We start from the raw sequence: 27,961 nt of genomic DNA on the forward strand, positions 1-27,961 counted from the left end.
GTATGAGCCCACCATTGTGTGCCTGTCCCTGGGCGGCTGGCTGGCTATGCCCTTGACAAACAGTGGGACAGATCCCCTCCTGTGCCTTTCATACATTCATTCAATTGTATTTATTGAGCACTTACTGTGTGCGAGACACTGTACTAAGCGCTTGGGAGAGTACAATGTAACAATAAATATTCCCTGCCCACGACGAGCTTACCCGTTGAGAGGACCCTGGTCGGGGGTCCGGGACGGGCAAGAGGCATGAGCCCCTGACACCACACCGCAGGAGGGGCCCTGACGGACCCCACACCCCAGCTCCCATCTAGGAGCACACTGCGGGTGAGGTTCCTAATGAACTCAACACAGGGAACAGCAACAGTGGCACTGAGCTGCCCACACAGCAGCCCCTGGCCACCCCCAAGACCTTGCAGCTGGTGATCTCGGTGGCTAACGAGGGTGGGGATTGATCCTTGGACCAACCCAACGGCAGGGCTGCGGATGGGGTCAGGTGAGACAGAGGAGGTGCCGCCGTGGGCCATCTCCTCTCCGGTCATGCCCTTCTGAATGGGGCCTGCCCTGGGGAAGGCCCAGGCTGGTGCTCAACCGGGAGGACCTGTGGCCTCCCTCCAGCTCCTCCTTCCTTCCTATTCTACAGATGGGGGAGTTGAGGCCCAGCGACGTGAAGAGACTGAATGGCCCCAAATTCTGGGGAGAACTCCTGAGTCCCTATTTCCAGCTACCTTAGCTCCCCCTCCCCGAGAACAGTCTCCATCACCCGCAAGGGTCAACCAAGAACAGACGAGCTGATCCTACAGCAGAGTTCTCATCAGGGTGCCAGGAAGAACTTCTGGGCGGTAGGGGCAGCCAGATCCTAGAACAAGTTTTTTGTTCTGTTTTGTTTCTTACAGTATTGAAGTGCTTACTATGTTCCAGGTACTGTACTAAACTCTGGGGTAGATACAAGCCAATCAGGTTGGCCACAGTCCATGTCCCACATGGGGTTCACAGTCTTAATCCCTATTTTACAGATGAGGAAACTGAGGCAGAGGAGTGAAATGACTTATCCCAGGTCACACAGCAGACACGTAGCGGTGTCCGGATTAGGATCCAGGTCCTTCTGACTACCAAACCTGTGCTCTATCCAGTAGGCCACGTTGCTTCTCAACAGGTGACCAGAGGGGATGATTGACTTTCCTCTGACAGTCTGGAGGAGGAGGGGATTTGCAAGGGGAGGGAGAAAATCTGGAGGGCCGCCACGGCCGGGCTGGGTCCCAACTCAGGCGTGGCTGCCAGGCTCTGGGTCAGGGAGGCCCGTGGGGCTGGACGCGATCCCCAGAACTAGCCCAGCTGGCACATCCCTGCTCCCAGACGGCGGAGTAGCGTGTCTGCGACTCCTTGGAGTTACCGGAGCTGCAGGGCAGAGATGAAAACCAGGGCCCTTTCTTGTGGTTTCGGAAGTATGAACCATTCAACCCTCTGCCTTATCTCTCCAGGACCCGCCAGGCTTGCTAAAACAGCCTCTCTCTCCCCGCCCCCTCCTCTCTCCTGCACCCCTCCAGTAAACATAACCACATTGCTCAGAAAATCTTAACCTCCCTGTCCCCGCTGCCCCTCCTCCCCCTCCCCCAGCTCCTCATTTTTCAACCCCTGAGACGACCAGGAACACAAAGAAAATCAAGTCCATTTTTATTCCCTGGCAGGTCCTCGGGAGAGAACCGTTCGGGAGGAAGATTAGGTTTCTCACCGCAGCAGAGACAGTAACAGAACCCAGGCATCCTCGCCCCGCGGCTCCCCCGGCCACCCCAGCTGGCTCCCCTTGGCCTGGGGGAAAAAGTGGCTTCTTTCTTGGTTCCTGGGGGGTGAGAGATCGTTCAGGGACGTCGTGAAGGGTCTGGGGGGATTCCAGTCCCGCAGGCCAGGGCCCGGCGGGCGGCCGGACCCTGGCCTAGGAAACAGAGGGGGGTCAGTGGCCCGGGGAGAGAGGGTGCTGGCTGGGAATCGGGACTCGGGGTTTTCCGCCACGGTCTGTGCAGAGCCTTGAAAGGGCTGCTTCCTCGACAATCATAACAATAATACTTGTGGTATTTGTGAAGTGCTTACTATGTGCCAAGCACTGTTCTAAGCACTGGGGTAAATACAAGGTAATCAGGTTGTCCCACGTGGGGCTCACAGTCTCAATCCCCATTTTATGGATAACTGAGGCGCAGAGAACTTAAGTGACTTGCCCAAGGTCACATAGCATCAAGTGGTGGAGCCGCGATTAGAACCCAGCGCAGGTCTGTGCTCTTTCCACTGGGCCACCATACAGTAGAGTTAGTGAGCAGATTAAAGAAGAGACGAGGGACCGGCTTTCCCACTTTCTCGTACTTCCCCCATCCCCCTCCCCACCCCTGGTAAATAGACTTGCTTTCCCGACCTTCTGGGAGGAGGCTGGAGTGATAAGGTTACCAGGATGGGCTGCGGGAGAAGCGGGGTAAGTTGACCTGAGGGAGGTTGGCTGTGGGGTGATTTACCTGAGGGAGTTGCCAGGATCCCCAAGTGTTTCTATCCAGCAGCTCTGGTGTCTTTTGAGGTTGCAATTCCCTGAGGCCACTCACCATGATCCCCACTCCTCTCCTCACAAACCTAGAATGGCCATTCTCAGAGGGAAGGGGTCCGGTAGTGTTTGAAGCAGTGTCTCCATGCCCCCTTGGGTCCCCCATGATGCCATGGATTCAGAAACCAGTAACCCACCCTCTCTCCTTGCCCTGGGCAGGTCCTCTCTCTCTCTTGCCCCCTCCCCGGGAGCTGATGACAGAGCTGCCATCTGAGATGGAGTCCAGTGGGTCCCGGGCCCTGCAGGACCGGATGACATGGCCTGGAGCTCAGGCCAGGGAGGGGAAAGGGCTCGGGCCTCCAACAGACAATTACTTCCTTATCGAAGGCACATCTCCTCCAAGAGGCCTTCCCTGTCTAGGACCTCCTTTACTCTTCCACTCCCTTCTGCGTCATATTCTCTCCATTCCGGCACTCATGTACATAGCTGTAATCTATTTATATTAATGTCTATCTCCCCCTTCCCCTCTAGACTGCAAGCTCGGTGTAGGCAGGACACGTGTCTATTTTTGTATTGTCCTCTCCTGAGCGCTTGATACAGTGCCCCCCACACAGTAAGCGCTCAATAAATAAGATCGAATGAATGGGGTGCAGGGGCGGGGTGGGTCAGGCTGTCTCCTCCTCATTCGTCTCCAGCCCACTCTCGCCAGCCACGGAAGACACAGAGCCAGACCCGAAACAGAGCCAAAACTCAAAGCAGCTGTGAAGCGGAGAGGCATCTGCCAGCCCAAGGAGGCTGGGGAGGACGGTCCAGCTCCTTCTAAACTCCTGGACCCCACCTTCAGAACCACTTTGATCTAGCCTCCGCATTCCACTCAGGACACGCTCCAGCCTCCAAGCTACACTGACTTCCTGGGAAGCTCCAGGCGTGGGGAAGGGGGTGGGAGAGGGACCAAGAAACGGGAGGAAAGTGGAAGAGGAAGGGTCCTTCTGCTCCAATCCAGACCAATGGGCAGGCAGCAGGGCCCTAGCCATGAGCCTGAGACTCCCAAGAGTCCCGTGCCATGCAGAGATTTGTGTCCGACCTGATTATCTTGCATCTACCCAAGCGCTTAGCACGGCGCTTGGCACAGAGTATGTGCTTAACAAATACCATTTAAAAAGCAAGAGAGAAAGAGGAAAGCAGAGTTCACAAAAAGCAGAGAGATGGGAGAGAAGTGGCTAGCGAGACCCAGCTGGCAAGACAAGGAGGGAGAATGAGAGAAACGAGGGAGACAAGCGAGAGACTGCGGCCAAGACAGGGAGATGGTCAGAAAGGAGAGAAAGGGAGACCCCAGAAACACCCCAAGGGGAAAGGCGGCAGAGACAGAGAGAGTGACAAGGAGGGAAGGAGGGGGTGTGACAGGCCAGTTCCTGACTACTGGCTGAAATCCCGTGGAGATCAGAGCACAGCTCATATTTCTCTGGCCTGTGACAGCTAAATGAAGAGAAAGCAAGCTTCACAGCCAACCGCTTCACACGTAATGAATATGAATGGGAAGCCCAGAACCTGTTTCTCCGTCTTATCTCAAACCCGACAGGCCTGGCCCCTGCCAGTCCATCTCCATAACTCTGGCTGTCCCCTCTCACCCCTCTCCCAGGGGCAGGGCCTAATTGGCCCCTCCGCCTGCTTCTCATTATCTCGCCTTTCTGACTCCTCTCCTGCCCCCACCAAATCCCGCCAAGGTCCTGGAGGAAGATGCGAGTATTTATGAAGCACCTAAGTGGCCTCCGTCAAGCCCTCTGCCCTGCTCAACTTGTTCTGGCCGGCTCCGCTCGGCACCCCCGGAAACATCAGGTCTTCCACGATGCTCCTCTCCTCGTCGACCACGCAATCGTTGCGCTTTGGTTACCTCATCTCTAAAATGGGTTTAAGAGGGTGAGCCCCGTGTGGGACAGGGACTGTGACCAACCTGATTAACGTATCTACCCCATTGCTTAGAACAGTGCTTGGCACTTTACAAGTACCGTAATTACTATTATTCTCATCTCAGCCTTCCACTTCTGAGCATCCCACCTGAATTCTTCCTCCGTAGCTTCTGGCCAGCCCTCTGGTGTCTGTTGCCGAGTTGTACTTTCCAAGCGCTTAGTACAGTGTTCTTCACACAGCAAGCACTCAATAAATACAATTGAATGAATGAATGAAATCCTAGGATGATGGGGAAGGGGAGAAGGAAGGCAGGCTGCTGCTTCTTGTTAAAGATATTTAATCCCCACTCCTCACCTCCCCCAACCATTTACACATCAACTTAAATTAAAGAACAAAAACTCAGACCTTCTGCAGCAACCAGTGCCCTAGCCAGGCCTGCTAGCCAGCCTTGCCAAGGGAGGCGGGGGAAGGAAACAGGGAAGTAGGGAGGGGAGACAGGGCAGGGAAGGACGACTAAACCCAGGTGCAGTGGTTTGCTGGCATCTAACCCCTGCCCCAAAGCCCAGGGCAGGGCAGGAAAAGTGACTCTTGGGAACTTGGATCTGAAGCCAGGGGAAGGTCTCCCCCACGTACCACACTCTGCTCTAGCGAAGTGTCAAGTAATAATAATAATAATTGTGGTATTTAAGAGATAGATAAGCAGCAGCATGGCCTAGTGGAAAGAGCATGGGGCTGGGAGTCAGAGGACCTGGCTTCTAATCCCCATTCTGGGACTCGTCTTCTGTGTGACCTGAGGCAAGTCACTTAACTTCTCTGTGCCTCCGTTCCCTTATCTGTAAAATGGGGATTAAGACAGAGCCCCATGCGGGATAGGGATTCTGTCCAACCTCATTATCTTCTATCTACCCTGGCCCAGGGTATAGTGCCGGACCTACGGCAAGCATTTAACAAATACCATTTTTAAAAAACGTAAGATTATCAGGTCAGACATGGTCCCTGTCCCACATGGGGCTCAGAGTCTAAGGGGGAGGGAGAACAGGTACTGAATTCCCTTTTGACAGATGAGAAAACTGAGACCCGGATATGTTAACCAACTTGCCCAAGGTCACAGAGCAGGTAGGTGGCAGAGCTGGGAAATAGAACACAGGTCTGCCAGCTCCCAGGCTCTTTCCCTAGGCCGTGCTGCTTCTCAGATGGGCAGAAGAGACAAAGAGGATTCCTTCCTTTTTAATGTAAAGAGAACACACAAATACATGGAAAAACCATGGAGTGAGAGGACGCACACAGATTTATATATATATATATATATATATATATGTATATATGTATACGTATGTATATATATACACAGCAGGCTGCTGAGAGCAGAAGAGGGCCAGGCCTCTGTTTCCCACGGGGAGATTTCCATTCCTGTCCCGCCTGCCCCCCCAGTCCCTGGCTGGCAGGAGTGGTGAGCGGCAGTTGGCCAGGCATGCCTGAGGCAGAGCTGGGCTGGTGCCCGTAACACTGGCTCCCGGCCCCCGGCCCGCACCGGGACCCTCGGGCCTCCGGGGCGGGCTCCCGGCCCCCAGGAGCTCCGGCCTCGGGCAGGCCGTTTCCAGGCCGGAGGCGGGAGGAGGTAGGGCCGAGATGCTCGGGCTTGGTTGCCGACGGTGCCCGGGAGACGCGGTTGTCTCCCGGGCCGGCCGGCCCACCAGCCCAGCCCGGCCCGGATAAATTCCCGCAGGGGGCTCAGTCGCGGCCGAGGCCCGCGGGGCCGTACCGCCACCTGGAGGAAGAGCCCGGGATCGTAACCCGCAGGGGGAAGACTGACGGCGCCGTCGCCGGAGCCCCTCGGCGGGGACGGGGGCGGCCCCCGGCCGGGTGGAGACCCTTACTGCAGCAGCTCTTCCCAAGAGATGGGTTTGGAGAAGACCTCGCGCTCCAGCCAGAGGTCATAGTTCATCTGGAAGTCCTCCGGGAGCTCCACCCGCTGACCCAGGACGCTCTGCAGGCAGTTGTCCACGGGCAGGAAGTCGGGGTTGTTGTGCGCTCGGTCGTAGCGGCGGGAGTTGAAGCGCTCGATGTTGGCCCGCAGAGCGCACTCCTCGGCCTGGAAGTCCCAGGGGCGGGCATCTAGATCTGGGCAGGAGCAGTAGCGGCGTGGGTCGGGGTGGCGGGGGGGTCGCCCCCGACTGCCCCCCGCACCGGCCCCCACGCCCCAGGGAGCCGAAGACCAGGCCCTCGCCCCCGGAAGGCACTCGGAAGACGCCAGACTTCCCGGAGGAGGCCCCGGACCCCGGGGGAAGGTCTCCTGAGCTGGAGATCTAAAGGATCTAAATTAAGATCCTTCTTGGAAGGAAGACAGGGACTCACCTGAGCCCTAGCTAATAACTGTGGAATGTAATAACTGGTTTTTGTTAAGGGCTTACTCTGTGCCAAGCACGGTACTAAGCACTGAGGGAAAATACAAGGAAATCGCATCAGACACAGACCCTATCCCTCATCAAGCTCACGGTCTGAGTGGGAGAACAGGTTTTGAACCCCATTTAATAATAACTATTATTATTATGGTATTAGTTAAGTACTTACTAAGTGCTAGGCATTGTGCTAAGTAGTGGGGTAGATACAAGGTCATCGGGTTGTCCCACGTGGGGGTCATAGTCTCAATCCCCATTTTACAAATGAGGTAACCGAGGCACAGAGAAGTGAAGTGATTTGCCCCGAGTTGCCCGACAGGTAAGTGGCAGAGCCGGGATTAGAACCCAGGAACTCCGACTCACAGGCTCAGGCTCTTTTCGCCAGGCCGGGCTGCTCGGGCTGGGGACGGACGTGGAGAACGGAAAACTTCCAGGCCCACATTCTGTTTGGGGAGCGACGGGTGTCCCTGTACGGAGGTTAGCCGTCCCCGGGAGGCCCCTTCTAGTTGTAGTACCTCAGGCCGGACGAGTCTAGGCACCGGTGGCTCAGTCCCTCCCCCCGAGGTGGGTAAGGGACAAGCGAGGGAGGGAAAGGCAGGAAACACCGGTGCAGGGCAGGGTCCGCCCGCGGCTCACCATTCCCGTAGGCCCAGTCGTCATTGAGGCGATGCCGCACTTTCTGGTAGATGGCGGACATGGTCTTCATGTTGCTCTTTCGCCACTGGCGGCCCAGGTACTTCGTCTGAACCTTAAGCAGCTTCAGCACGTACAGCTGCATCATGGCCTGCTTCACCTTGAGGGCTCGTTTCAGGATGGGGGCCGACTTGAAGACCACCAGCATCTGCCACACAAGCGGGCGGAGGTCGGGCCCGCGGACAGGCAGGGGCGAATCCAAGGCACCGGCCACCCACCATGCGGCTCCCGTGGGCGCCCGGGGGTGGAGTTGGGGAGGTGGGGGTTCCGGGAGGAACGCGCCACGGAGCGATAGGCCCTCTGGGAAAGGACCCAAGCGTCTCCCCGGGCTCTATCCTCATGGACAAGGATTTGGGAACCTGGACGGGACTGGGCCCCTGGCCTGCTAGCAGTTCCCTCGGTTCCCCTTGACTCATTCCTTCTCACTCCCGTGAGGCCCGGGCTCGCTCCAGGTGCCGGCACAGCCCCTGCCCTCTGCGCGGCCCCCCTTACCATGGTCCGTGAGTGCTTCCACTTGGTCAGCTTGTTCAAGATGCGCAGCAGGTTGATGCAGGAGAAGAGGTTTCTCCAGCAAAACTGGTTGTTGTCCCCGGCTTCCTGTAGGGCAGACCCGACCGGGGGTGGGTGAGGGGGGCCGGTCGGGGGAGGGGTGGGGCTCAAGCCACAGAGAACCCTGGGTGGGAGTGGCCCCAAAAGACCGGTGAGACCAGCCAGGAGTGGTACGGGTCCGTCACTCGCCCTGGGGCAGGTAGAAGGCGGTTTCTCACCGTCGACTCCCTCGACCCTTCGACTGTCACTGGCCACCAAGGGACTCAAGGCCACTGCAGGATGGGACACACTGGCCCCAGGCATATGAGCCCCAGGGAGTGGAGCTTGGCACCAAAATAGGGAAGCAGCGTGATCTAGTGGAAAGAACAAGGGCCTGGGAGTCAGAGGACCTGGGTTCTAATCCTGGCTCTGCCACATGTCTGCTCTGTGACCCTAGGCATATCATTTCACTTCTCTGTGTCTCAGGTACCTCATCTGTAAAATGGGGATTTAATACCTGTTCTCCCTCCTACTTATACTGCAAGCCTTATGTGGGGCCTGATTATATCTATCTCAGCGCTTAGGACAATGCTTGACACACAGTATGCACTTAACAAAAACCACAATTGTCAGGTGGGAGAGGCCAGGACCCCAGCTCTGACGGCAATTTCAAAGAGCAAGGCTCCGCAGTCCCTTTTCTGCACCTCCCCACCACACGACCACCCAGATGCCCCAGAATCAATCACCACCCTCCTAGGAAATGGCAACCTGCTTCGTGGGAGATCCTGTTGCCCCTGGGGCCAACGTGGCCTACTGTAGACAGCACAGGTCTGGGAGTCAGAAGGACCTGGGTTCTAATCCCAGTTCTGCATGTCTGCTGAGTGACCTTAGGCAAGTCACTTCACTGGGCCTCAGTTACCTCGTCTGTAAAATGGGGATTAAGAGTGTGAGCCCCATGGGGGACGGGGACTGTGTCCAACCTGATCAACTTGTGTACACCCAAGTGCTCAGAATAGTACGTGCTTAACAAGCACTATAATAATTATTATTACCAGGCTCTCTGCGGTCAGCTCCGGGAGCTCATGCACCACACAGTGAGGATAATCCAGGACAGAAATGCTGCAAGGAGAGGAACCCATTGGAGGTCTCTCAGCCGGGCGGAGGTCGGGGAGAGTGTCCAACTCCCCTCCCTGGCTCTCCGAGACCAGTTCCTCAGCCCGTCACGGGATCTCAGCAGCCCATGCAGACCCATCACCCCGGAACCTGTTGGGAGTGGCAGGACCAGGAGGGTCAACTCCTCTTGCCTCTTAAGCACCCAGCCTATGTCTGTGGCAACCCCCGAACCCCAGGGGAAGGCTCTCAAGGGGCTGTGCAGGCTTGCCAGCTTAACCCACCAGGCCCAACCAGCTCAATGCCAGGCCCTCCAGCCCCTAGACTCTAGTCCCATGGGCCTGGATCCCTCCCCTCCTCACCCCAGCACTTCTACCTGTTCTTGGCAGTAATGTAAGACATGATGTTTTGATTGAAGAACTTCAGGATCAAGGGGATGCAGTTGGCAAATACCAGGTGCTGGGCCATGTACTCAAACTGGAACCAGAGAGTGAGGGAAGGAGCTCAGGGTGAGGGAGAAAAGGGAGAGGGAGGGAGGAAAGAAATGGAGGAAAGGGAGAGGAAGGCTCCTGGCCTTCTGTCTCCTTCTATCCCCAAAGACCAGAGAGTTGGGCCTCCATTAATCAATCACTGAGAATTATTCAGCACTGTGTGCAAAGCACTAAGCTAAGAGCTTAGGAGAGTCCCACAGAGTATGGAGACCCGCTCCTGCCCTTAAGAAACTTACAATCCAGCAGAACTAGACTTGAACTCATTTGATATTAAGTATATTCATTAACAGGCAGGGGAATAACTGTCTGGTGAGCGGGCAGAGGTGGGCGGGCTGCCAGTTAGAAAGGTCTCGACTCCAACGCTCTCTCGGTTGGGGGAAGCTGTTTAGACAGGCTCATGTACAGGGCTCATTTTACCTGAAACTACGGAATGTTAACCTTCCCCAAGAATATTCTACTGTGTACGTCACAGACAACCCACACCCCCATCAGCCAGCCCCGCGGGACAGTCTCCCAAAGGAAGTCCCAGAACCCAACAGGGCAGCGGGAAACGAGATCTGCAAGCTCAAGGCCTTTCCCCTCCCATGGGAATGCAGCTCTGGTGATGCGTGGCTGCCTCAGGCTCTCCAGCGTGGCGACCGGAACCCAGGGTGCATGTGCTCACACGTGTTTGACGCACACACTCACAGCTTTGGGACGGCGTGGCTGCTCTGGCTCTCCAGCATGGCCAACAGAAGCCAGGGACCGTGTGTGTGTGTGTATACACCCCCACCCCCCCCCCCACACTCTAGAAAGGAGTGGCCACCCCAGCTCTCCAGGGTGGCAATGAGAATCCAGGGCACCCATGCTCACACACACGATGCACACACACCTCCCCACCCCAATTTGGGGAGGTGTGACTGCCCTGGGCTCTCCAACATAGCTACCAGAACACAAGGCGTGCACCTGTCAATTCCCCACAATGCTCCCCCCACCCTCACACCCCTCTGCACATGCATGCAGTTAAGCCCGGGCACCTGGTAGACGTGGTTGAGCTTGAAGTGCTTCAGCAGCAGCAGGAGGACGGCAGAGATGGCTTTCACGATGATCTCCTTGTGCCGGTTCACGTCCACTCCCAGCTTCATGCTCTGGAGCACCGTGGTGCTGAAAATGAAAAGCTGTCCGGTGACCCCCCTGCCCCGCACGCCCCCTATTACCAGGGGTTCTCTCTGCCACACACGCCCGGCTCACCTGTCAGAATGGAATCTCAGTTCTCCTCCAAATCCCTCTCTCCACATCTCTGGACCTCATCAACGTTCGGCTGGGGGCAGGCTACTGTTCACCCACAAGAAACCCCACCTGCCATCCCCTTGACCTGGACAAAACCTGCCCCTTCCTGTTCTTCCTTCCTCTGATTTCCTGTCCCCCACCCCACTCCATCCAGGCTCTTCCCTAGTCCCTGAAAATCAAACTGGCTCCCACTCCTTCCTCCCCAGATCCCATCCCCCAAATCTGACAACTTTGATCTCCTCCCACAGTGACTTTTCTGGATGGGTCCTTGGGCTGAGGACCCTCAGCTAGATGGAAGGGGATAGGGGGTTGGGGGAGGGGCAGGCTGAAGATTAACCAGACGGCTGGGTTATTTAAGCAGCGAACATCAATATAGAAAGGTTCCCTGAGATCGCGGGGCCTGGGAGTTGGGGACACACACCATTTGTTTCCCTTACCCACCGTCACCGGCAGAACCGAGGACCACCCGGAGCCCAATTTTCTTTTTCTTAATGGTGTTTCTTAAGCGCTTCCTCTGTGCCGTTGTGGGCGGGGAATGTGTCTACTGTTATAGTGCACTTTCCCACGTGCTTAGTACAGTGCTTTGCACACAGTAAGGGCTCAATAAATACAACTGAATTGAATGACTGAATGCCAGGCACTGCACTAAGGTAGTCAGAATGGACACAGTTCATATCCCAAAAGGGCCGCTCAGTCTCATTTTACAGATGAAGGAACTGAGGTACAGTCAAGGACTTGCCCATGGTCAAACAGCAGGCAAGTGGCAGAGCCAAGATTAGAACCTAGGTTCCCTGACTTCCAGACCCGAGCTCTTTCTAACTAGGCCAGAATTCGGGTCTGTATCCCCTGGAGCTGCCCCGAGGTTGACCCCACAGCTTAGCCATTCGCTGGGGTGCCCGGTCGGCAGATACCCCAGCTACACCTGGAGAGTCTGGGTGCTTAGTCCACACAGGTCCCTGGAAGCTTCCAGGATGGGCGGAAGAAGATCCTGCCCGTTCCTGGGAACGGTACTCACGGCATCTCCTCGGGGAGGACGTCAGCCAGGATGTTTATCGAGTCTGTTTTGGCTTTGGATGTGGGAGCCGCAGCCAGCAGGATCTTCAGCAGGGCGATCTGCGTTGGGGATCGGGGGAGGGGGTGGGGAGGAACGAGGCCTCAGCAGCAGCGAAGAGGCCGGACTTCAAGGGTCTGGGGACAGGCTGGCCCGCAGGCTTGGGTGGCGGGAGGAGAAAGGGCAGCAGTTGGGCAGGTTCCCAGAGGGTGAGGGGAGACCCCGACCTAGGCAGGATCGCGGCCGACAAGGAAGTAGGAAGAGGCAGAGTAGGGGGAGACGGAGGTCCCGACAGGCCCCAGCGCAGGACTCACCATGTACTGCGGCAGGCTGGGAAGCAGGCCCTGGTACAAAGTTTCCGCCGGAACCTGCTCCACCTCCTCTTCTCCCTTTGAACAGCAAAAGCCGGTGGAACCAAAGGTGTCGAGCTGGGGCCGGGACCATGGCAGCTGGTCGGGCCCAGCTGTTGCAACTGGGGCTTCCCGAGGGGCAGCTCCAGAGACTGGGGTCCCTCCCAACCCCCTAAACCCAGTCCATGTAACAGGCCCGGCATTGCAGGAGGGGCTTGGCCATCAAGTGATAGCGTCTCCCAATCTGACTTCAACGGAGAGGCTGTAGGGTGGAAAGGGGGCAAGAGGTCCGGCCAGGGCCGAACCCGACTGGACTCTGGTCCGGCCCAAGGCCCAGGAGCGAGAACCGTAACTGACCAAGCCAAGGTAGGATTCCACAAGCTCGGCCAGTTGGGTGGTCGGCTCGGCTCACAGAGGTCCCATAGAAAGAAAGAGAAGCTGGTGCCAACAAAGCCTGGACAAACAGCTGGAAGATCAGCCACCCAGTCTGCCCTATGGAGCCCCAGACTGGGGGGCCTCCGGCAGGGCCAGAGAAAAGACACAGGCGGGCCTGGGGATAAACCAGTCTGATGCTGATGTGGGAGAGTAATCACGCAGAGCACGCACACGCACATACACCCCCCCCACACCCCCCCCCCCCCATGCCTCCGGTACCAGGCACCACGGGGATGTGGTAAAGAAATAAGTTCCTGCCCGTCAGGAGATCACAGCAGAAGTGTAAACATGCCAAATTTGTGAGGGAGAAGGTAGAGTAAGGCAGAGCTAATCTGGAAGGGCTTCAGGGCGGGCGCAGGTTTCTGGCCAAGCTGAAAAGGAGGATCGCAGTTTGGCCAAGAGAATGAGGGAAGCAACTCAGGCAGGGAAAAGAGTCAGGGCAAAGGCTTAGAGGCCCAACAGAGCTCATTGTGGGGTGGGTGGCGGGGATAGAGGGGGGGAAAACTAGGTCATTTGGGAATCACAGATCTTGAAGTGAAAGGATTGGGGATGAAGGCGGAGACATGAGGCAGGAGGGAGGTGCTGAGTTCAGGAGTCCCCTCCTACACTTACCCCTGACAACGGGGAACGCAGGTACTCCTCTTCCATCTGTGCCTGGACCTCTGCGATCGACGTGTACTTGTGCTGTGGGAGGGAGGAAAGGGAAGGTGTGTACTTGTGCGGCAGATGTCCGGGCCCTCCCCTGCTGCCTCCCGGCCCCACTGCCGCAGGCCTTAAGGCCACTTGTTTCTCTCCCCACCCCAAGCCCTCACCAGCTTCAGGGTTTTGATGCTCTCGTGGATCGGCCTGGGTAGCCCCACCACAGTGTTGGTGTCACTAGGAGGGAGAGACGATAATAATAATTACTGTACTTGTTAAGCACTTACTTCATGCCAAGTACTATTCTATGCACTGGCACAGATACAAGTTAAATAGGGTTGGACACAGTCCCTATCCCACATGGGACTCACATTCTACATATGACAGGGAAAGGATTTAATTCCCATTTTACAGATGGGGTAACTGATGCAAATAATAATAATGATGGCATTTGTTAAGCTCTTACTATGTGCCAAGCACCATTTTAAGCGCTGGGGTAGAGCCAAGGTTATCAGGCTGTCCCACGTGGGTCCCCATTTTACAGATGAGGTAACTGAGGCTCAGGGAAGTTAAGTGACTTGCCCGAAGTCACACAGTTGATTAGTGGCGCAACCAGGAATAAAACCCACCACCTCTGACTCCCAAGCCCGTGCTCTTGCAAAGAGAAGTGAAGTGACTTTCCCCAGGTCTTACAACCCAGGTCCTCCAACTTCCAGGCCCGAGCTCTTTCCATGGGGCCACACTGCTAAACTAAGACAGGCCCATCTTTCCCCCTGGACGGCGAAAAGGCCCCAGCCCAGGCCCCCAGCCATGGCTGACAGCCAGAGGGGAGGCGGGCGGGCTCCGGAGTATCCCGAACCGCAGACCACAAGGATCCTCCCCGCAACATGCCCACAAAGGTCCAGACTCACCTGCCTAGCGTGTAGCCAATGAATTTACTCCGACTGGATTCCAGGAACATCTCAATATCTTTCTCCCTGCCAGAAACCAGAAGGGAACAGAGCAGGACAAGATAAGCAGTGGTTGATCATTGGGGTGAAGCCAGAGCACACCCAGGCCAGAATCACGTCTGGCGGGGTCCCCAGCGGCACCTGGAGGAGAGCGCTGTGTCCCACCGCAACAAGCGTTTTCATTCTAGGGCCCAGTCAAGGAGTCAGGGACCCTCGCCTGAGAAGGCCAGCCCGTTTGGAAATGGCGTCCCGCGCTGGTGTGGGAAAAAAGTCACTTGTGTGCTCTTGTGAGATGTCAGAACGGGAAAATACTGCAAGATGGGTTTTCTAAGAACACAGTCCCTGCTTGGCAGGAGGCCCGGGGGAACTGTGATGACTGCCCTCGCTGGAGATGGAAACTTTCACAGATGGAAATGTTACATCCACCACCCTTCTAATAGCACACTGTGGAACTTGCATCCTTGAAATGATCCAAACCCTCCTAAAATCTGCTGACATTTCAGCCTTTGCCAATCTCTTACTGCCTGAAGAAGTGTGGATGTAACATTTCCCCTTCTCGATCCTTCGCCATTCCACATGGAGATTTCTCCCCCACACTGCTCAATCTGACCTCCCTTTCCTGGATCTCCTCCACCTCACCCCACCTAAGATGTGGCTTCCACAGGCTTTCAATCAATCACTGTGGACCCTCTTGTGGTCAGAGGTCCACAGACCCAAGAATTAGGGAAGAAATCACTAAACCAGGGTCTTTCCAGCAGAAAGGTGACCCCTCAGCCCCTAACCCTGTTATTCCATTAAACCCCATAAATGGCATCATAGGAGTGACGCCAAGGAGGGTCACTCCTCCTTGGGGTCCTCAAACCCCACTTGAGGGCAGCATTTCTCAAAGCAGGCCAGATGGGCAGCCCAGGCGCGGTATGGGGCGAGAGGGTCGAACCCAGCTCATTCATCGCTGCCCCACCTGATTCGCTCCTGGTTCTTCCCCTGCCTCCCTTTCCGCCAGGGTCAAAAGTCGCAGTGACTCCAAGAAGGGGCAGAACTTGGAGTTCTCGGAGAGGGAAGCTGTGGACGACAGGACCTGAACCCCTTCAAGCACTTGACTTTCTCCACCTCAGCTCCACATCACTCTTGTCCATAGCCTTTCTCTCCACCATGTCCCCCCATCTGAAATCTAGCCTCCCTCTCTAGACCTTAAGTCCTTTGTGGGCAGGGAACATGTCTACCAACTAACTCTACTGTAGTGTTCCTCTCCTTCTAGGCTAACTCCCTGTGGGGAGGGAACACATCTAGCAACTCTGTTATACTGTACTCTCCCAGGCACTTAGTAGAGTGCTCTGCACACAGTAAGCGCTCAGTAAACACCATTGATCATGAGATAAAAATAAACTCAGTTCTGCCTGGCCACGTGCTTTCGCTGCTAGAATGTGGTGGGTGGCCATCTGGGGGTGGGGGGCATCCTTCCCACGATGCACTGTGAGGCTGAGGAAAGAGTCACATAGTGCCCAACCAGGAGGAAGCATGACGGCAAGTGTTTTCCCCAACGGGACAACCTGCAAGAACACCCCCTGTCACCGCCAACCCCTGTCACGGGAGACCTAGGAGTAGGTGATAACCTACACCCCACCATTCAGCATCTCCAGCCAAGCCCAGGGGATTTAGGAATGGCTTCCCGGGATGGAGAGCTTGTCCTCCAGGAACAAAGACTTACCGGACCTTAGGGGCCCACGGGAGCCCCTTGGGGCAGGCAAGCCGGTCGCTCTGGGGGTGCTGGGTGGGAGGGGGCATCACCTCGTCCCGCTCCAGGGGGAAGGTCTCGCCCTCCAGGCTGTTGTCATCGTCGTTCTCCTCCTCCTCCTCGCGGGAGTCGTCGGGCTTGTAAGGATCCCGCTCGTTAAAGGCGTCCAGGTTGTCCTGTTTGATGAGAGCCTGAAAGCGAGGGAGGGAAGAAGGGAGAGACTGAGGTGGGGGAAGCAGGGTCAAAAAGGCCATTTGAAGGGCAGGGGGCCGGCAGAGGGAAAGCCGAGGGAGACCGGTCCCCAGGGGGTGGGTCCCAAGAGTCAGACAACCCAGCCTGCACCCGAGTTCCCACCCCTCCCGGTGAGGCGTCACGGCCCAAGCTCTCCCAGCCACCGGGGGGTTCCCGAGGCCCCACCTTATGCTCCCGCCGGCCCCGTTTCTGCTGCTGTTCGATCAGGTCGGAGGCGGAGGCGGGTGGCGAGGCAGCCCGCATGCTGCGGATCACTTTGATGCTGTCTTCAGGCAGCGGAGGCAGGCCCAGGATCTCCCGCTTCTCAGCTTTCATGATCTGGAGCTCTTCGAACCCTCCCAGGGTGCACTGCCAGGGACAGCGGGCACAGTGGTCAGTGATGGACTCGGCAGGAACAGCACTCAGGGCCAGGCTAATGTCCACGGGCCCCGGCCCCCCGAGAGAACAGGGCTGGCAACCTACATCCATCTCTACCTCCCCCAGCACAAGTGAGAAGTAGCGTGGCCTAATGGATACGTCAAAGGCCTGAGAGTCCGAAGAACCAAGGTTGTAATTCTGGCTCTGCCACTTTATCTGCAGTGTAGCCTTGGTCAAGTCACTTAACTTTTCTGTGCCTCAGTTACTTCAGCTGTAAAATGGGAATTAAGATTGTGAGCCCTGTGTGGGACAGGGACTGTGTCCAACCCAATTGGCTTGTATCCACCCCACTGTTTAGAATGGTGCCTGGCACACAGTAAGCGTTTAACATATTCCACCATTATTAAGTGAGCGGCCAGGCTGCCCAAGGCGACAGTCTCTTGGGGAATTTTCCTACTGAAAATCATGCCTCTGTTAAATCCTGGACAAGGAAAGCCTTCTGCTCAATCCTAGCCATCCTTAGTGGGGCTTGAGAACAAACTAATAAACCGGCCTCCACACCGATCCTAAGACGCCTGATGTCATCCCAGTAGGGAGGGTCTCAGCAATTGTCAATGGGCAGCGGTGGCCAGTAGTAAATGACAACAGGACAATAAAGGGCGGTTGGACACAGACACACAAGCCAGACAGACACACACATTTATTCTCTCTCTCCCTGCCTCCCTCTCTCTCTCATCTGCTTGACCCCAAGTGAACATTTTCCAGTCCTTCAGGGTGCAATTCCAGCAGAAAGGAATACCCCAAGCCTTCTTGCTAAGGAGTCAGACCACACGAGCTCCAGTAAGGGACAGATGGGACCTGTGGACGGACAGGATTCATCCTGCCACCAGGCTAGTCTGCTGTACCTGGGCAGGATCTTGGGCCTCCGTAACCAAGACAATTGAGGCAGGGACTGGGGTCAGTGTTGGCACCGGAAGAACTGAAAAGCCGGGGCAAAAGAAGCAATGTGATGGAGAAGTTTGAGAAAGTGGTCTCGGGTAGCGGAAAGTGGGCTGGACTTCAGGAAGCCTAGGTCCCAGCTGAAGCTCCACACTGGAACACACAGATGTGTCCTCATCTATTTAAGGTGGATGACCATCCCTGCCCCTTCTGGCAGACATTGGGGGGGCCAAGATGGTTACGTAAAGTGAGCCACTCTGTTAGTGTCAGTGTCTTCAGAAGTCCACAGACAGCGACACTCCTCAACTGGAGTTGGCGAAGTGAGCTCAGCTTTTAGGCCGAAGTCTCACCTGCCTGTCTTGAATGAGGAGGGCTCTTGGGGGAGCCTGGTGGCTTCCAAGATGGAAATATAACTGCCACCCACTGCTCTGGATCCACCAGGTCTGGGCCCAATCCAGGCGAGATGATCCACAGAGTCCAGGCAGAGGTTTGCTCCTATGCAGCCTGCGGACCATGTGTTCTCGCTCCCCCAGGCCCGCCTCCCTGGCCGCCATCCACCTCAGTGCCCTCACTTTCCCGCAGAGTCCCAACCACCCTGACCCTCGCTGCCCAGACTCAATTCGCTTTGCCCCCAAATTGAGCAGCATGGTGTAGTGGACAGAGCACAGGCCTCGGGCTCCAAATGACATGGATTCTAATGCTGACTCCACCATTTGTCTACAGCATCACCTTAGGCAAGTCCCTTCAGTTCTGTGCCTCAGTTACCTCAACTGTAAAATGGGGACTGAGACAGTGAGCCCCGCAAGGGACAGGGACCGTATCCAACCCGATTTGCTTGTATCCACCCCAGTGCTTAGTATGGTGCCTGGCACAAAGTAAGCACTTAAATACCACAATTAATATTACTATTTCTGAGCTCCAGTTGCAGAACGGCCTCCAGAAAGGAAGCAGTTCTCTGGGGGTGGGGGAAGCAGTGCCTGACCCTGAGGGGCCCTTGGAGTGTGGGCCTTTTCGTCTCCCAGCCAGGGCAACCCTTCCTTACCAGCACTGTCTTCCAGAGCAGTAGCAGGACCTTCTTCATGGGGAAGTGTGGAGCATGGCCACTGCAGAACTTGGTCACCATCCCCAGCAGCATGATGGAGAATGGCTCGTTGTTGTACAAGGGAGAGCCTGAGGGAGGGATGCCCGCCGGTCAGAAATTCTCCAATCCTCTCCTCCCGCCCACGGCCTCGCTCGGCGACGGGAGCCTCACCTAGCTCGGCCCGGAAGGTCTGCCTCATCGTCTTCCAGTCAGCTTTGTCTCCTTCGCCCTCCTGGCGGACGGTCTCCACGATCAAGTACATGATGTTCAGCAGGACCCTGAACGAGGCGGAGAGTCAGGCTGAAGACAGGCCGGGGCCGGACCAGGAAGAGGAGGATCCCAGGCCCTACCCTGGGACTTCCGCAGAGGGGTAAAACTGCCATTTCTGAAGCTCGGCTGTCTCGCAGGCCCAAGGTCCTGCTCAAGTCCCATCTCCTCTGGGACGGTCTTCCTGCTTGAGGGCCCCCCTCCCCATTCTCTCCCTCTCTGACGCTGCAGTCCAAGACCACCTCCTCAAGGAAACCTTCCCCACTGAATCCCAGCCACGGCAGGGTCCTTGATGCGTCCTCCCCCGACCGACTCAACCTCGTCACTGCCGACGCCACGTGAACTACGTGTCTGTCCTGCCTCCCTGCCTACATCAGACAAGGAGCTACCTGAGGGCAGGGACCTCATCTTCCTACACAACACTAACCGCTGAGCCCCGTTCATGGCCGGACGATGGAGAGCAGGCATGACAGGAGAGGGGTCTCTGACCCTTGGGGCCGGTCGGACCTCCCTCAGTGGCCCGCTCGCAACGTGGGGCTCGGCCGGGGCCTCACCTCAGGTCTGTGCTGTCGGCCAGGGAGATGGCCGGCTTCCTCACGGCACTGCTGCAAGCGGCGCTGTTGCTGAAACGAGAGGCTGGCAGTCATTCTCCAAGAGCGGTCCCCACTACCTCCAGGAACAGAACGGGTTAGGGTGGGAGATGGATGGAGAGCTCCTCCAGGGCAGGGATCCGGTTTACTAATTACTGTCCTCTTCCAAACGCTTAGTACCGTGCTCGGCCCAGAGTCAGCACTTTATAAAGACCATCAGTTGATCGACAGGGTAAAGAACTCAAACTGGACGGTCCTCAGTGTAAACCTGGGCCCTCGAGGGGAGGATAATGGGCCATGGGGGGTTTGAAATGATGGGTTCTAAGGTGCCTCTTTCCAGGAGGAAGTCACCATTTTTTTTTGATGTTTTTGTTTCTTAATGGTACTTTTTAAGCGCTTACTATGTGCCAGGCAATGTACTAAGCACTGACGTAGATTTTTTTTTATATGGTACTTATTAAGGGCTATGTGCCAGTCCTGTACTAAGCCTGGGAGTAGATTTTCTTTTAAATGGCATTTGTTAAGCACTTACTATGTGCCAGACAGACAGGGCTCACAATTTTAATCCCCATTTTACATATGAGGGAACTGTGGTACAAAGAAGTTTAGTGACTTGCCCAAGGTCACAGAGCAAACAAGTGGTGTAGGCAGGATTAGAACCCAGGTTCTTCTGCCTCCCAGGCCTGTGTTCTATCCACTAAGCCACACTGCTTCTCACCAGTTCAGGAGCAAATCCCCATAAGGTGAATCCAGGGACCCAGGCCACATCCCCTGGAGACCTTATCTGGTCTGTTGAACCTGAACTGCATCAGAAACACTGGACTCGAGGCTAAACACAAGTGATCAGGTCCTCCCTCCCAGCTGACCCGCAAAGGGCAGGACCCAAACAGAATCTGCTGAGTTTCAGTTGTTTGAAGAGTTGGAGTTTCTGGGGGTTCTTTTGGGGGTCACCTGGAGGTTTGGGTCAGGAGCTTCCCTACTGCCCTGGGGCAACAGGAATCCCTGCAGCTCAGCCAGCTTGTGCTCACCGCATCCTGCATTCAGATCAGTTCAGCCTCCTGGCAATCAATCAATCAGTGATATTTCTCGAGCATTTACTCTGCGCAGAGCACTTTATAAAGTGCTTGAGTACGATAAATTTCGTAGTCACGATCCCCACCCCCGGGGCACTTCCAATCCAACATGGCAGACAGGCACTACGATAAATTGCCAGTAGCAGCTCATTGGGATGCCCTCAGGAAAAAATTTCCCAGAGCCCAGTACCCGGGTGTAAGAGAAGGACGACACACCCCCTGCTTCACCTCCCTTTCCGCCAGCACCTCCCATTTCAACACTCACTCAATCTCCATGTTCAGGAGCTCCACAAGAGCATTAAACGTCCCCACCTCCAAGAGCAGGAAGATGTTGTACCGCATCCAGAACTGCACTTCCACTTCTGAGCCGCACTCACCAAAGGTACCTGTGGACCCAGAACACAGCTCTCTCAGCTCTTTCATCCTGCTCCGCTAATTAGAGGATGCTGGGAAATCCCGTAGGCCACCCGCATGGGGCGGAGGGGGAAAGGGGAAGGGGGGTGTTGTGGAGGTGAGGACATCTCCTCACCTTGGGCCAGGTAGAGAATCGCCCGGGCTACTTTGAGCCTCCTCTCCCTAGCTGTGACCTCCAACCCATCCAGGAGCCTCATGGCGTGGGTGCGGTGCTGACTGGTGTCCAAGCTGGTCCATTTCTGATCGGCCACTGGAAAGCAAAAAAATACTCAAAACCACGGGTCCAGGGAGGAGTTGGGGCTTTATGACGGTTAAGAGAGACAGGGCGATGACCATCTGGGTCAGGACATCAAACGAGTGGTCGGAGGGCTCTTCCTCGGCTGGCTTGGGATTGGCCTATGCTGCTGTGTTTGACCCCACTCCAGGGCTGGAATTCTGACATAGCTTGACTACAATAAAGACTGTAAAAGGAAATGACTCTTACTTTCGGCATTCTGCTCTTATCTTGTATTCCTGCATCCACCAAGGACACTTAGGACAGTGCTTGGCACGTAGTAAGTATTTAATACTATTATTATTATTCTACAAAGAACACCCAGGTAGGCAGCTGAGCAGGGATGCCTCGCTGGCTGAGTGATTTCTGATGTCTCTTCCAAAGGCACTTCAAGTCTCTCACTTGCTTATGACCCCTAGAAGTCCCAAATTATCACCCTCAAAAGTATTCACTGAGCTTTTTCAATAAGCACTGTGCCCAAGCGGACGGAGAAAGGTCCTGGGTCCCAATCGCACTCCACTTGCTTGCTGGGTGACCCCAGGCAAGTCATTTAACTTCTCTAGGACTCAGTTTCCTCATCCGTGAAATGGGGATTCCCATTCTCCCCCCATTTAGACCGTGAAACCCATGTGGAATAGGGATTGTGTCCGGCCTGATTATCTTGGATCTACCCCAGCACAAATACTGCGCTTGGCACAGAATAATACCCCACTTCTTATTTTCCAGTGCCCATGATGCTCCGCCAGGCTCTTGGGGAATCCCCAGAAAAAATGGAAGAGGAAGTTCTCATTCACGGGAGTGCACAATCTGGTGGAAGGGCTAAAGGTGGCTCAGGTCAGCAGAGTGGGCTCCATCACCGCCCCCCACCCCCCATTCTCGGTCCAGAGGAGGGATCTGGACCCCAACATTCCAATGAGACAGATGCGAGAAGGAGTTGCCATCTTACCGTGGATACTGAAGTCTTCCTCAAAGCATTTGCGATTCATCATAAACTCGGGCCCTTCCGTGTAACTATAGAGTTCTGCCAAGAACACAACCACCGGTCACCTCCGGCCCAGTTTCAGCACCCACTACAGACTGCACACGGCCTAAGCCCGGGTCAGGGCATCCAAGAGCTGCAGCCCCACGAATAGCTCAGGCAGAGGCTCCTGAGATGACCGTCCCAGAAGGAAATGGGAAGCACAAAGCTCCATCTAAATGCTGCTTATTTCCCCTCGGGAGCGTTTTCCGGCCGATTCCCTCTAAGCTCCCCAGAGCCTGAGCTGCCCTTAGGTTGCCAGCTTTCTGAAGGTAGGATCTGCTGGTTTCCCTTAAATAATGCTCGTATTCGGGGACCAGGAGTCCCCCTCCATTGCCTCTTAACCAACCATCCAAGATCTGGAATGATTTCCCCCAACTTTTATGAGCTCACCTATCAATGTAAACTAACCTCCCCACCGCCCCCGCCCAAGACCCACCGCTTTAATCAGATGCAGATATTGCCAGAGAAAATGAGCCCTAAGTAAGTGGGATTCTCCCTTACCAGAGAGCTCTGCAGCCCACTTGTCCGTGTCAGCATACTCAAACTCGAGGTCCGGGGACTCCGAATAGCCCTGTTAGAGAGCAAAGTGTGGCTTAATCTGTAAGAGTACCCTGGGATCCTCCTACAAGAAACACAGCCACGCTTCCCCTTTCCAGCCTCACTCTAACCCATTGGTGGGCAAATCAGAAACGGTGTAGCCCAGTGGAAAAAGCACAGGGCTGGAAGTCAGGGAACCTGGATTCTCATTCCAACTAGCCCCTGGCTTGCTGTGTGACCTTGGGCAAGTCACAATAATAATAATGGCATTTGCTCAGCGCTTAATTATGTCCCAGGCACTGTACTAAACGCTGGGGGGATACAAGCAGATCTGGTTGGACACAGTCCCTGTCCCACGTGGGGCTCACAGTCTCAACCCCCATTTTACAGATGAGATAACTGAGGCCCAGAGAAGTGAGGTGACTTGCCCGAAGTCACACAGCTGACAAGTGGTGGAGTAGGGATTAGAATCCATGACCTGTGACTCCCAAGCCCAGGTTCTTTCCACTGAGCCGCGCTGCTTCTCACTCTGCCTCAGTTAAATGGGGATTCAACACCTGTTCTTGCTCCCCTTGTGAGCCTCATGCATCTGATCTAATTGTATAGTACCTACCCAAGCACCCAGTAGCGTCTGGCACCCAGTAAACACTTAAATAACAAATTATCTTTTTGAGCTGGCGATTCCTCGAGAGGCTACTATGACACCTACTCCCCACTCCCCATCCTACTCTACATAAAAAAATCCAGGACTGAAAGAAAGAGAGCTCAGGTGAGGGGGTTGGTGTGAAAGAGGCCGAAAGGCCCAGGTGAAGCCCACACGTCCCGCATTGGGTTGCCTTTCCTGAGCTTCCAGTGGCCAGGGTTCAATATCGACTAGCGAATGGCTGGGAGCAGTGGAGGAGCACTGATGATTGGTGGCAAAAGGGACACAAAAAAGAGAGGCCAAACTGCCCGGCTGCTCTGGCTGGACGTCTCATTGATAGCGAATTCTGATGACTCCTCTAACTCCCCCCGCAAGTATTCCCTGCTGGTCCAATGAGGCAGGTGGTTTGTATAGTGGTCTGCACAGAGAAAGCACTTAATAAATACTCTGAATGATCCACATAAAGCTCTCCTAACCCGCTCTGAGCAGAGCTTACTGCCCCACCTCCCCGCACCCATCAGCGCTGTGCAACAGTAATTTCAGGGATCAGGACTGGCAACATTTTGATGCGAGACTCATTACGCATTGGATCCCTGAATCAAAAAGGACACACGGACTTGGTTCGGGCCTAGACGGTGTCTAGATTTGGGTTAGGTCAGGGGCTACGGCCCGTCGCAGATTCCCAAGGTTCACTGCTCGCCATAAAAAAAGAATTAAGTATGAGTCCATCATTTCCGGTTGACCAAACATACCGGTCCTCCCACTTCTACACTGCCACACCTCCCAAAGGAAATGACACTTCCCTTTACCTCTGTCCGACAAAAAGAAAATGAAAAAGGCACAGGGCGTGGCCCCACCACACCTCTGACAGGCAGGGCAGGTAGAGGGGGTGGAGGAGGACAATTTTTCCAGGTTAAACCCAAAGATTAGAGTTGGTCCCCTTAGTGCTCTCCATCCCACTGGGGCTCTCCTGAGCCCTGTGTGGACAGTCTCGGACCCTCAAATGATCTTTCTGAGCTGGCGATTCCCCAAGAGGCTACTATGAAATCTTCCCCTCATTCCAGTCCTATTCTGCATAAGAAACCAGAACTGGGAGAAAGGGAAGCTCAGGTGAGGGGGTAGGTGTCAAAGAGACCAATAGACCTAGTAGATAGACCATAGGTCTGGGAGTCAGAAGGACCTGGGTTGTAATGGCACCTCTGCCACTTGTCTGCTGGGTGACCTTAGACAAGTCACTTAGGTTCTCTGTGCCTGTTACCTCATCTGTAAAATGGGCATTAAGACTGTGAGCCCCACGTGCTTGAATCTCTGACCTAACCTCGACACAATAAAGGCAAACTTTGAGCTCCCGGGTTCCTAAAGCCCACGAAGGAGTGTGGGGGCATTATCTATTATTAATAGTCATAAGCATTCTCTACTTCATTTTGTGTTCCATAAAATAATGGGCCCATCCACTCAGAGTCTACTCTTCATCAGTTGACACCTGGGTCCAGCCATGGCATTAACCTCAACAGTATCGATTGAGCACTGACTCTGGGCAAAGCACTGAACTGGATGAGGAACAAAAGTAAAACATGGTCTCCAGCCTCAAGGAGCATGCATGTTTTTGGCATCTTGAGGAACAGATCCGCATCTGTCCAAGGCAGGTTTGGCACTCTGCTCACCACCTCGCTGTCCACCGTTCTCTCCTGTCCCACCGTCGACCCCTGGCCAGGAATGCCCTCTCTCCTCACATCTGCCAAACTAACTCTCTTCCCCTCTTCAAAGCCCTCTGAGAGCTCACCTCCTCCAGGAGGCCTTCCCAGACTGAGCCTCCCTTTGCCTCTGCCCCTCCTCATTCCCCCTACTCCCTCCCTCTGCTCTTCCCCCTTCCCCTCCCCACAGCACTTGTGCATATTTGTATTATTACCCTATTTGTTTTGTTAATGATGCATATATCTATGATTCTATTTATCTTGATGGTATTGATGCCTGACTCTTGTTTTGTTGTCTGTCTCCCCCATTTATTCATTCATTCAATAGTATTTATTGAGCGCTTACTATGTGCAGAGCACTGTACTAAGTGCTTGGAATGGACAATTCGACAACAGATAGAGACCATCCCTGCCCAATGAGGGGCTCACAGTCTAATCAGGGGAGACAGATGGACAAAAACAAAACAACATAATCACAATATATAGAATCAAGGGGATGTACACCTCATTAACAAAATAAATAGGGTAATAAAGATATATACAAATGAGCACAGTGCTGAGGGGAGGGAAAGGGGGCTTAGCTGGGGGGAGGTAAAGGGGGAAAGGGGGAGCAGAGAGGGAGCAGAGGGAAAAGGGGAAGCTCAGTCTGGGAAGGCCTCTTGGAGGTGAGAGAGAAGCAGCGTGGCTCAGTGGAAAGTGCCTGGGCTTGGGAGTCAGAGGTCATGGGTTCGAATCCTGGCCCTGCCCCTTGTCAGCTGTGTGACTGTGGGCAAGTCACTTCACTTCTTTGCGCCTCAGTGACCTCATCTGTAAAATGGGGATGAAGACTGTGGAGCCTCACATGGGACCACCTGATGACCCTGTATCTTCCCCAGCGCTTAGAACAGTGATCTGCACAAAGTGCTTAATACCAACATTATTATGATTAGTACAAGGGGAATTAACTGTGAGCCTCACGTGGGACAACCTGATGACCCTGTATAATAATAATGTTGGTATTTGTTAAGCGCTTACTATGTGCTGAGCACTGTTCTAAGCGCTGGGGTAGATACAGGGTAATCAGGTTGTCCCACGTGAGGCTCACAGTTAATCCCCATTTTACAGATGAGGTAACTGAGGCACCAAGAAGTTAAATGACTTGCCCATAGTCACACAGCTGACAACTGTCGTATCTCCCTCAGGGCTCAGAACAGTGCTCTGAACATAGTAAGCGCTTAACAAATACCAATATGATTATTAAAATGGGGGTTAACTGTGAGCCTCACATGGGACAACCTGATGACCCTGTATCTCCAGCACTTAAAACGGTCCTCTGCACAGAATAAGCACTTAACACACACCAACATTATTATTAAAATGGGACTGTGCGCCTCATGTGGGACCACCTGATGACCCTGTATCTCCCCCAGCGCTTAGAACGGTGCTCTGCACAGAGTAAGCGCTTAACAAATACCAACACTATTATGATTATTAAAATGGGGATTAAGACTGTGAGCCTCACGTGGGACCACCTAATGACCCTGTATCTCCCCCAGCGCTTAGAACAGTCCTCTGCACAGAATAAGTGCTTAACACACACCAACATTATTATTAAAATGGGACTGTGAGCCTCATGTGGCACCACCTGATGACCCTGTATCTCCCCCAGCGCTTAGAACGGTGCTCTGCAAAGAGTAAGCACTTAACAAATACCAACAATATTATGATTATTAAAATGGGGATTAAGACTATGAGCCTCACGTGGGACCACCTAATGACCCTGTATCTCCCCCAGCGCTTAGAACAGTCCTCTGCACAGAATAAGCGCTTAACACACTCAACTGTATATATTTTCGTTACCCCATTTATTTTGTTAATGAATTGTACATCGCCTTGATTCTATTTAGTTGCCATTGTTTTTACGAGATGTTCTACCCCTTGACGCTGTTTATTGCCATTGTTCTTGTCTGTCCGTCTCCCCCGATTAGACTGTAAGCCCGTCAAACGGCAGGGACTGTCTCTGTTTCCGACTTGTTCATCCCAAGCGCTTAGTACAGTGCTCTGCACATAGTAAGCGCTCAATAAATACTATTGAATGAATGAACACACACCAACATTATTATTAAAATGGGACTGTGAGCCTCATGTGGGACCACCTGATGACCCTGTATCTCCCTCAGCGCTTAGAACGGTGCTCTGCACAGAGTAAGCGCTTAACAAATCCCAACATTATTATGATTATTAAAATGGGGATTAAGACTGTGAGCCTCACGTGGGACCACCTAATGACCCTGTATCTCCCCCAGCGCTTAGAACGGTGCTCTGCACAGAGTAAGCGCTTAACAAATCCCAACATTATTATGGTTATTCTGAGCCCCCAACCGGCTGCCCCTGCCCAACAAAGCCAGCTCGGCAGGACCGGCCCTTCGTCCCGCAAGGCGCCCGCTGCTCCTCGCCCTTCGGCCACCTCCCCGTTGGTTTCTCGCGGTGCCCCCGGCCGGGTGCCCCCCGTGCCCACCCCCCCAAGGCCCGGACCTCCGAGTCCTTGCGCTGGTTGCGGTTGAACTCGCGGCCCTTGCCCCCGGGCAGAAGCGCCCCTCCGGCCCTCGGCCCCGCCAGCTGCGGCTGCGGAGACGATGGAGGTGGCGGAGGCTGCTGCTGCTGTTGCTGCTGTTGCTGTTGCTTGTTGTTTCCAACCAGCGTCCCTGGGCCTCCTCCTCCCACCTCCATTTTAGTTCCTCCACCCTCCCTCAGCCCGGCG

At 54.8% G+C, this 27,961-nt stretch overlaps 1 protein-coding gene across 1 annotated transcript; it reads right to left on the reverse strand.

The window, feature by feature from the left end:
• Positions 1-5,557: 5,557 nt before the first annotated feature.
• STRIP1 (striatin interacting protein 1) lies at positions 5,558-27,960 on the reverse strand. Its single transcript, XM_029069442.2, has 21 exons — positions 27,736-27,960; positions 22,849-22,918; positions 22,273-22,347; positions 21,168-21,302; positions 20,904-21,024; positions 19,530-19,598; positions 18,880-18,986; positions 18,670-18,797; positions 16,497-16,679; positions 16,053-16,270; positions 14,306-14,371; positions 13,568-13,631; positions 13,368-13,439; positions 12,285-12,359; positions 11,935-12,032; positions 10,667-10,793; positions 9,536-9,636; positions 9,102-9,168; positions 8,014-8,118; positions 7,465-7,669; positions 5,558-6,550 (listed from the first exon to the last, which is right to left on the reverse strand). The coding sequence occupies exons 1-21, from the start codon at positions 27,928-27,930 to the stop codon at positions 6,303-6,305; spliced, it is 2,529 nt and encodes an 842-aa protein (XP_028925275.1). The 5' UTR covers positions 27,931-27,960; the 3' UTR covers positions 5,558-6,302.
• Position 27,961: the final 1 nt, after the last annotated feature.

Source organism: Ornithorhynchus anatinus, chromosome 7 (assembly GCF_004115215.2).
Source record: "Ornithorhynchus anatinus isolate Pmale09 chromosome 7, mOrnAna1.pri.v4, whole genome shotgun sequence".
NCBI classification, from domain to species: Eukaryota; Metazoa; Chordata; class Mammalia; order Monotremata; family Ornithorhynchidae; genus Ornithorhynchus; species Ornithorhynchus anatinus.